The 10,588-nt window shown below is 50.3% G+C and overlaps 1 protein-coding gene across 1 annotated transcript; it reads right to left on the minus strand.

Annotated features, from left to right (window-relative positions):
* Positions 1 to 856: 856 nt before the first annotated feature.
* LOC110123012 (ubiquitin carboxyl-terminal hydrolase 17-like protein 6) lies at positions 857 to 2,191 on the minus strand. Its single transcript, XM_070477508.1, has one exon. The coding sequence runs from the start codon at positions 2,189 to 2,191 to the stop codon at positions 857 to 859; it is 1,335 nt and encodes a 444-aa protein (XP_070333609.1).
* Between the last annotated feature and the right edge of the window lie 8,397 nt (positions 2,192 to 10,588).

Below are 10,588 nucleotides of genomic sequence, written 5' to 3' on the forward strand. Positions count from 1 at the left end.
CCTGGTCGCCCATCTTCTCCCCGGACCCTGCTCGACGTTTGGGGCGTTTTCGAGAGCCTGACCGGCCGGAAGGAGACGATTCACGGACCTGCACCCGCTTCTCCCTGCCCCCGGAAGGGCTCAGGGGATTGTCTCCTTGCTCGGCTGGCTGTGGGTGTTCTGTGAAGGCGTCTCCAGGCCGCGTCACTCACCAGAGGCCAGCGGTGCGGCCAGAGAAGGCAGATGGGAAAAGAAAGGCAAACCCACACCCAACGTCCCAGCCAGAGAGGACTCTCCCACCCCCGCAGAAGTGCGAGGCCTCGGACCGTGCTCAGACCCGGTCACGCACCCCATCCTCTCCAGTAACTTCCCATCAGAGCCAGCCCTCGAGAGCTCGGCTGCTCAGCACGATCCAGGTGAACACCGTGGCCCCGGGCACACTGCAGGCCCCGCCTTTTTCCAGGAGGCTGCACCAGCCACACCGCCGAGAGGAACTCGCTCCTCGCAGGAACTCTTGGTGGGTCACACAGGGCGTGCCGCACGCAGAGTGTGCCTGGGCTTCTGCAGGCATGTGCCTCAGAGCCTACCTACCGCCACAGCCCCAGAGATGGCCGCGGCTTCTTGTTCTTCCTCTTGGTCGCTCGGGCCCTCCCGCTGGCACAAGGGCCATTGCCAATGCTCGTCGGGCCCGGAGGCGGGCTGTCCGTGCTGGGACGGTCGAGCCGGTCGTGCTCCTCTTCAGGCAGCTTGCCGTTTCTCCCTGCTCCGTGTTTGGACTGGTGAATCACGACTGCGCCGGCAGGCAGGGCCGACTGGATCTTCCGGAGGTCGGAGGCCGTCTTCGGCCGGTTGTGCTCTTTTAGGCGTCTCCACGGCTCTAAGCTGATTCCTTCGACCTCTGTGTCCCCCGGGGACACCTGTGACCCAGGAGCTCTGCCGCTGGCGTCTCCCGCAGGCTCCCCGGGGCCGGCAGGGTCAGGTTCCCCGGGGTGTGTGGGGTCAGCGTGAGGGGTGCCGCAGACCCTCCCCCAGCACCCCCTTGCCACGCACCCTCCCGGGAGTAAGAGAGGACGTAGGCGCTCTGGCTCAGGGCAGCACTCTCCTCACAGGCGGTCACCTTGGCATCGTCCATCTTATACCACTGGCCGTTTCCCGCTCGCACGTAAGAAAAGTAGTGTCCTCGCTCACAACTCCACCCGGAGTGCACCAGCACGGCATAGAGCACGTAGCCCAGTGGCCCTGCCTTCCGCTCAGACGTGTAGGGCTGCAGGTTGAGGCACTGGGGATAGCGCACTTCCTGAGCCCTTTTGGCCCCGCTCACCTGTGTGAACTGCTTCAGCCCCAGCACCACCACCTGGGACGTGCTGTGCAAAGTCAACCTCTTGGTGGCAGGCACTTTCCGGAGACAAACGCCACAGTCATAGGCATTTTCAGCGTCCAGCTTCTCGGGCTTCACCAGCTCTCTCAGAGCTTGGTCCACACTCTGAGCCGCCGTGATATCCAGGCTGATGTCCAGATAAGGGTCGAACGTGTCCGAGACACCGAGGCAGTGGACACACTGGATCTGAGACCTCCAAGTCCCGCCGAAGATCTGACGGATGAGGGTGGTGTCCTCGGAGGGATGGCCCGATGGCTGGGATGCACTCAAGCACCCTTGCTGCATGGGATTCAGAGTGAACATCAGAAACTCGTGGGCATCTTCCTGCTGGTGTCTGTGGAAGCCCGCCAGCAGGTCCTTGCGGGGCCGGATCACCTCTCCCGGGTGAAGGAGGGCTCGGGTCACGTGAGCTCGCCCAGCACAGAGCGTGCAGGAGGTTCGGGCCGGACAGAGGGTGGCGTGCTGCTGGGACACCATCCAGCTGGCCAGGGGTGGCGTGTGGCTCAGACACTGCAGCACTGCATTCACGTAGCAGGTGTTCCCCAGATTCTGAAGCCCAGCACCGACCCCCCACGGCCCCCTCCAACTCAGGGCGACTTGGTGGCCAGGCGCCAGCCCTGCTGACCCAGGAGCCAAGTCACCCCGCTGGGGCCGCCCAACCGCCGGTGATGGCCCCTCAGGGACAGAGGGTCCCCGAAGGGCATCCACAGCAGCAGCGCTGGGCCAACAAGCTTGCCCTCCGGGTAAGACGTTGAAGGGAGACGGACACGCACCGCCCCCGTGCGCAGAAGCAGCCCCCAGGTCTCTGCAAACAAGGCCCACGAGTGTTTCCATCTCCTACCTGCAGCTGCACGACGACGCCTCCTTCCCTCAGACGGTGCTTCTTTGAGAAAGGGCCTGGGCCCCGCCCCCTCGGTCCTTTGATGGCTTTCCCACAGCCCCACCCCCGCACGCGCAAGCTCCTCATTGGCTGAGGCGTCCGAGGGCGGGCTCACTCCCACTCCTGACATCCCACCACCGACACTTTTCTCGGGGAATTCCCCATGACGAAGCCCCGCACGCACTTCCGATCTGGCCCTGGACCAAAGGGCTCAGGATGCAAATGATTCGGGGGGCCTTTGGCCTTCCAGACTTGCCTGCTAGAGCGTCACTGCAGGGCTTCCAAGTTCAGCACACACATGCGGGCTGGGGAGGAATTCCGTGGGCTCACCCTTCAGATCCTAACACACTTGTGGAAACATATGTCTGCCCACCTACCCTCTCCCCTTGAGGGGTCTCCCCACCCCAGACCCCTGCCTGAGGACAACCCCTCCCCGGACAACAATAAACCCTTGCCTCAACTTTGCCCTCGACTGAGGTCCACTCCAATTTCTGTGCTTTCTCACTAGCCACTCTTCTAGCGTTCAGGGTCCTAGCACCGAAAGATGCCGCGAATGTGGCACATATGCTTTTCTCTCTTCAGGCCATGGTCCAAAGCAAGCTCCTTCAGACAGCCATAGGCTTCTTCAACTTTGGATTCCTTTCTTCAGCTCCTTTTCTCTCTCCCTTGCCTTTTTGTTTTCCTTTTCCTTTTTTTTTTTTTTTTTTTTTTTTGGTTTTTAGGTTTAATTTTTTTGTATTTTGTGCTCATTTTATAATTATTTTTTTAACTGTTTTGCTATTTTAAATACACTAGTTTACTTATAGAGTCAACTTTCCACTCAGGGGCTCAGCATGTGGAATCTAATTCCCTGACCATGGATCGAACTTGGGCTCCCTGTGTCAGCAGTGTGGAGTCTTATCCACTGGCCACCAGACACATTCCTTTCATAGTATTGGAAGTGTATTTCCTCATTTAATCTTCAAGTTATTTTCCTGAGATAGGTACTGGAAGCAGCAGAACCATTATTCAAACCCAGATGATTTGACTATGGAACCCATGAGCTTAGTCTATGAACTACACTGTCTCTAAATAGTTGACATATTTATTAGATCCTTTAGAGGATCTAAAGTTTGGAGACACTTCAAATTGGAAAGATAAGTTTTAAAATCTTAATTAAAACATGTATCAATCAAAATATGTTATGTTGCTAGTAAAGATGTACCGTGAATTTGAATATGGCCATTTTATAAATTGGAGAAGTCAATGGCAATCCACTCCAGTATTCTTGCCTGGAGAATACTGTGGCCAGGGGACCCTGGTGGGCTGCAGTCCATGGCATCGCAGAGAGTCGTACATGACTGAGTGACTAACACACAACACATTTCATAAACTGTATGATGAGTTTTAGGAGCCAGGAGATCCAGAGATCAACCCTATTCTTATCCTCCCTTCAATTTGATGGTGAAAAAGTGAAAGGTGAAAGTGTCAGTCACTTTGTCATGTCTGACTCTTCAAGCCCATAGACTGTAGCCCCCCAAGCTGCTCTGTCGGTTCTCCAGTGAAGAATACTGGAGTGGCGTGCCGTTCCCGTCTCCAGGGGATCTTCCCAACCCAGAGGTGGAGCCCAGGTCTCCTGCACTGCAGGCAGATTCTTTACCGTGTGAGAAGTGAAGAGTGAGAAAGTGAAAGTGAAGTCGCTCAGTCGTGTCCCACGCTTGGCGACCCCATGGACTGCAGCCCACCAGGCTCCTCCATCCGGGGGACTTTCCAGGCAAGAGTACTGGAGTGGTTGCCATGTCCTTCTCCAGGGAATCTTCCCAACCCAGGGATCGAACCCAGATTTTCCGCACTGCAGGCAGACGCTTTACCGTCTGAGCCAGCCATGAAGTGGTAACCAATTCTGCAGAATGCTGTCTAGAAATGGCCACATGAGGGCGACAGTTAATAAACATTAGCACGACCCTGACACAAAGCCAGCTCTTCTTGAGTTAAAACTCGACTCATTCAATATCTACAGATTATTGTTATAGACTATTACAAGTATGACTTTGTTGATTAAAAAAAAAAACCCCAAATATTTGGAAACTGCTAAATTATTAATATGTGTTTTAAATTCTAATTGAATATATTCAGGTTTAATTAGGAAAAAACTATGATTTATAGCCCATTTATTTTCAGAAAGAATTTGTGTCAAGCGCTGGATCGGCAAGTGGTGGAGAGGAGATATCCCACGTCCAAGGTGAGAGAAACCCAAGTAAGGCGGTAGGCACTGAGAGAGGGCATGAGGGCATGCCACAACGGAAACCACAACCACAGAAAACTAACCAACCTGATCACACGGACCACAGCCCTGTCTAACTCAATGAAACTAAGCCATGCTGTGTAGGGCCACCCAAGACAGACAGGTCTTGGTGGAGAGTTCTGAAAAAATGTGGTCCACTGGAGAAGGGAATGGCAAACCACTTCAGTATTCTTGCCTTGAAAACCCCATGAACAATATGAAAAGGCAAAAAGATAGGACACTGAAAGATGAACTCCCCAGGTCGGTAGGTGCCCAATATGCTACCGAAGATCAGTGGAGAAATAACTCCAGGAAGAATGATGGGATGGAGCCAAAGCAAAAACAACACCCAGTTGTGCATGTGACTGGTGATGGAAGTAAAGTCCAATGCTGTAAAGAGCAATATTGCATAGGAACCTGGAATGTTAGGTCCATGAATCAAGGAAAATTGGAAGTGGTCAAACAGGAGATGACAAGAGTGAACGTTAACATTTTAGGAATCAGTGAACTAAAATGGATTGGAATGGCTGAATTTAACTCAGATGACCATTATATCTACTATTGTGGGCAAGAATCCCTTAGAAGAAATGGAGTAACCATCATAGTCAACAAAAGAGTCCGAAATGCAGTACTTGGATGCAGTCTCAAAAATGACAGAATGATCTCTGTTTCCAAGGCAAACCATTCAATATCATTGTAATCCAAGCCTACGCCCCAACCAGTAACGATGAAGAAGCTGCAGTTGAATGGTTCTATGAAGACCTACAAGACCTTTTAGAACTAACACCCAAAAAAGATGTCCTTTTCATTATAGGAGACTAGAATGCAAAAGTAGGAAGTCAGGAAACACCTGGAGTAATAGGCAAATTTGGCCTTGGAGTACAGAATGAAGCAGGGCAAATCCTAATAGAGGTCTGCCAAGAGAACGCACTAGTCATAGCAAACATCCCTCTTCCAACAACACAAGGGAAGACTCTACACATGGACATCACCAGATGATCAATACTGAAATCAGATTGATTATATTCTTTGCAGCCAATGATGGAGAAGCTCTATACAAGTCAGCAAAAACAAGACTGGGAGCTGACTGTGGCTCAGATCATGAACTCCTTATTGCCAAATTCAGACTTGAATTGAAGAAAGTGGGGGAAATCACTAGACCATTCAGGTATGACCTAAATTAAATCCCTTACAATTATATAGTGGAAGTAACAAATAGATTTAAGGGACTAGATCTGATAGACAGAGTGCCTGATGAACTATGGACAGAGGTTCATGACATTGTACAGGAGACAGGGATCAAGACCATCCCCAAGGAAAAGGAATGCAGAAAAGCAAACTGGCTGTCTGAGGAGGCCTTACAAATAGCTGTGAAAAGAAGAGAAGCCAAAAGCAAAGGAGAAAAGGAAACATCTACTCATTTGAATGCAGAGTTCCAAAGAATAACAAGCAGAGAAATCAATGCAAAGAAATAGAGGAAAACAATAGAATGGGAAAGACGAGATCTCTTCAAGAAAATTAGGAGATAGCAAGGGAACATTTCATGCAACGATGGGCACAATAAAGGACAGAAATGGTATGAACCTAACAGAAGCAGAAGATATTAAGAAGAGGTGGCAAGAATACACAGAAGAATTATACAAAAAAGATCTTCACGACCCAGATAATCATGATGGTGTGATCAGTCACCTAGAGCCAGACATCCTGGAATGTGAAATCAAGGGGACCTTAGGAAGCATCACTATGAACAAAGCTAGTCGAGGTGATGGAATTCCAGTTGAGCTATTTCAAATCTTAAAAGATGATGCCGTGAAAGTGCTGCACTCAATATGCCATCAAATTTGGAAAACTCAGCAGTGGCCACAGGACTGGAAAAGGTCAGTTTTCATTCCAATCCCAAAGAAAGGCAATGCCAAAGAATGCTCAAACTACTGCACAATTGCACTCATCTCACATGTTAGCAAAGTAATGCTCAAAATTCTCCAAGCCAGGCTTCAACAATACATGAACCATGAACTTCTTGATGTTCAAGCTGGTTTTAGAAAAGGCAGAGGAACCAGAGATCAAATTGCCAACAGCTGCTGGATCATGGAAAAAGCAAGAGAGTTCCAGAAAAACATCTATTTCTACTTAATTGACTATGCCAAAGACTTTGACTGTGTAGATCACAATAAACTGTGGAAAATTCTGAAGGATATGGGATTATCAGACCCCCTGACCTGACTCTTGAGAAATCTGTATGCAGGTCAGGAAGCAATAGTTAGAACTGGACATGAAACAACAGACTGGTTCCAAATTGGGAAAGGAGTGCATCAAGGCTGTATATTGTCACCCTGATTATTTAACTTATATGCAGAGTACATCATGAGGAATGCTGGGCTGGAGGAAGCACAGCTGGAATCAAGATTGCTGGTAGAAATATCAATAACCTCAGATATGCAGATGACACCACCCTTATGGCAGAAAGTGAAGAAGAACTAAAGAGTCTCTTGATGAAAGTGAAAGAGGAGAGTGAAAAAGTTGGCTTAAAGCTCAACATTCAGAAAACTAAGATCATGGCATCCGGTCACATCACTTCATGGCAAATAGATGGGGAAACAGTGGAAACAGTGTCAGACTTTATTTTGAGGGGCTCCAAAATCACTGCAGATGGTGATTGCAGCCATGAAATTAAAAGATGCTTACTCCTTGGAAGGAAAGTTATGACCAACCTTGAAAGCATATTAAAAATCAGAGACATCACTTTACCAACAAAGATCCATCTAGTTAAGGCTATGTTTTTTCCAGTAGTCATGTATGGCTGTGAGAGTTAGACTATAAAGAAAGCTGAGCACCAAAGAATTGATGCTTTTGAACTGTAGTGTTGGAGAAGACTCTTGAGAGTCCCTTGGACTGCATGGAGATCCAACCAGTCCAACCTAAAAGAGATCAGTCCTGGGTGTTCATTGGAAGACTGATGTTGAAGCTGAAACTCCAAACTTTGGCCACCTGATGTGAAGAGCTGAGTCATTTGAAAACACCCTGATGCTGGGAAAGCTTAAGGGCAGGAGGAGAAGGGGAGGACAGAGGATGAGATGGTTGGACGGCATCACTGACTCAATGGACTGAGTCTGAGTAAACTCCGGGAGTTTGTGATGGACAGGGAGGCCTGGTGTGCTGCAGTCCATGGTGTCGGGAAGAGTCGGACCTGACTGAGTGATTGAACTGAACTGAACTTACTGAACAGTGTGAAAACCATGCAAACTAGTCCTGGTCAGAAGAGATTGTAACAAGAATCCATAACCACAGAAGAGAAGTTAGCCAGAGTGCTTACAGGAGTAACTGACCTTTCACCAGCAGGGCTGGAGGGCTGAATCTGCAGGTCATCGGTAGCTTGAGCGCTCCCGGAGGCCCCCGGGGGTCGTCGGTCAGGCAGGGCTCACACCCTGTGTACACACGGTCACTTCCTCCCAGACCCATCTTGGCTTCTCCATCTAGCTTCTTGGAACTCACATTCTGCTCTTTAATTCTGTCCTCTGTGAAACCAGAGCTTCACATCTTCCACAGTGATTTATAATCACTGGCTGCATCGCATTAGTTAGTCGGGGGCTAGGAGCATGCCCAGGGTCGGGGCTGGAGTTCTGGACCCAGGCGGAGCCCAGCAAGCCCGTCCTGCACCTGCTGCGAAGAAGACCTGATCCAGGTGCTGCTGTTGAGACGGCATGAGGCAGACCAGCCAAAGCCTTGGGTTTGAGTTCAGAGCAACAAAGCACCAAAGTTCAGTCCTTCAGCCAAGACAAGAGGCATGCCGGCGCCCCCTGCAGAGACACGTGCTGGCCTGATGTGGCGCTGGGAGCTTCTCAGGGGCCTTGGTGTAGACAGAGGGATCAGGACAGGAGGGGAGGGTGGAGTCAGAACTCGAGAGGTGGAGGCAACTCTGGAACAGGCCTGAAACCTAAAAGTAGGTCAAGAAATACCTGCGGAATAGATATGTTCACCTAAAGCATTCCCTAATTCTGCAAGCGAAGAGCCCAAAGCTCAAAATAAGTAGTTGCATACAGTTGTACTGGAAGTTGGTGGCTGAGCTGTGCTGAGATCCGAGGGGCCTCCGCCAGGTCCCCAGAGTGGCTTTGCATGCGTGCTCAGTCCTATCTGACTCGTTACGACCCCATGGACTGCAGCCCGCCAGGCTCTGTCTGTGGGACTCTCCAGGCAAGAATGCTGGAGTGGGTTGCCACGCCCTCCTCCAGGGGATCTTCCCGACCCAGGGATTAAACTTGCAACTCCTGCAGCTCCGATATTGCAGGAAGATTCTTTATCGCTGAGCCACCTGGGAAGCCCCCAGAGTGGCTTTACTAGAGCTGAAATCACCCACGTGGTGACTCTCCACACGGAAGGAGAAGGCAGCCTCAGAGAAACCTCCCAGATGGTTGTGACGAGCTGGTGAGGTGGATAGAGTCCTCAGCCACATCTGTGTCAAGGTGTGAGGCCACCCCTGGGTGGTGGGAAACCCACACATCAGCAGAGGGAGGAGGGAGATGGAAGATGCAGCCGGATGGAGGCGGGTGCCAGCTCAGTCCTACCCCCCCGGGACACCTAGCATCCAGCAGGATGGAACCCCCAGGCATCCCAGGGCCTCACAGAGCTCACCCGTAGGTCCTAAGCTGTGCTTCACAGGTACAGCCTGAGCCCTGGGCAGTTCAGGATAGGAGCACCGGGTGCAGAAGGTCACAAAACCACAGGGTCAACAGACACATGCTCTGGGAGTGTCAGGTTCCTTCAGATATGCGCTGGGTAGATAAAAGTTCACTACTAAAATTCTGCTATATTTGTTTAAAAAGAAAGCCATGCATATCACAGAGTAAAACCTATTTAATTAACAAACACCGAGTGTCCGCTTTGTGCAAATAGTGTGAGGCAGGAAGAACCAGTGGGCGGTAGGAAGGAATTCCTGCAGAGTGATACAGGCTCAGGGGCCTGCACACAAGGGGCAGCCCTGCACAGAAACGCCAGGTTGGAGGCCTTCTGAGAAGGTGGCATTTGAACCAAGACCCAGTGAAGGGGGAGCAAGGTGTGTGCATGGCTATCTGGGGAAGAGCAACAGAGCAAGTTTATTTTTCATGGTCTTTAAAGATAAAGCATGAATATTAAGTAGTTTTGACTTAGGTGCCATGTCAGGACCTTTGGCTCTGCGCCCCAGCTTCTTGGGATACGTGCTTACTTTTCAAGAAAAATGTGTTATTTAGGTGTTGATTTATCTTGCTAAAAGGCAAGTAAGTCAGCCTAACTGGTTAGAGTCTTCAGAGAAGGGGCATGAGAAAGTTGACCTTCCACAATTAAAGAAGCTGGTCCAGAATGGCAGCGCATGCAGGGGCTCCTGCTCCCCCAGCAGGGGCAGCAGGTCCCGAGAAAGGCTTCTCCAGGGTGGGGCATGCTGTTCTGACTCAGAGTGCGGCATTCTCCACTGACTTTTCTCATCTCAAACCACATTGTTCCAGCAGCAGTCGCCCAAGTATTCCAACCTGTCTTCATCCTTCTTTGTCTGAACTTTCAGATCTGACAGGTTTAGCATTTAAAGACTCTGTAATTAAAAGCCTTTGCATTGCCAAGAAGACAGAAGCCCCCTTCAATGTGGGGAGACAGTTCTGTCTGTTTACTATGTACATGCTCAATCACTAAGTTGTGTTCAACTCTTTGCAACCCCATGGACTGCAGCACACCAGACTCTTCTGTCCTCCCCTGTCTCCCGGAGTTTGGTCAATGTCCATTGAGTCAGTAGTGCTATCTTACCATCTATCTCATCCTCTATAATCAGTTCATGTAATAAAAGCCTTTGCATCCCCAAGTAGACAGAAGCCTTCTTCAATGTGGAGAGAAAATGCCATGTGTTTACTACTTATGTGCAATAATTTTTGACTGACCATAAAGAGAGAGGGAAGTGTGCGCTGTGGAAACCTCAGAGGAAGAACGCCGTGAGCAGGCCTAGGGTGGGGCTGGGGAGAAGCGGGTCGTGAGCGGAGACTGGGAAGCTGTTGGCAGCTTTTAACTAACTGGGGCCCGAACACTTCCTCTCTCCCCAACCCTGAGGATTTCTCAAGGCAGTGTTTGG

This window comes from Odocoileus virginianus, chromosome 1 (genome assembly GCF_023699985.2).
Source record: "Odocoileus virginianus isolate 20LAN1187 ecotype Illinois chromosome 1, Ovbor_1.2, whole genome shotgun sequence".
NCBI lineage: Eukaryota > Metazoa > Chordata > Mammalia > Artiodactyla > Cervidae > Odocoileus > Odocoileus virginianus.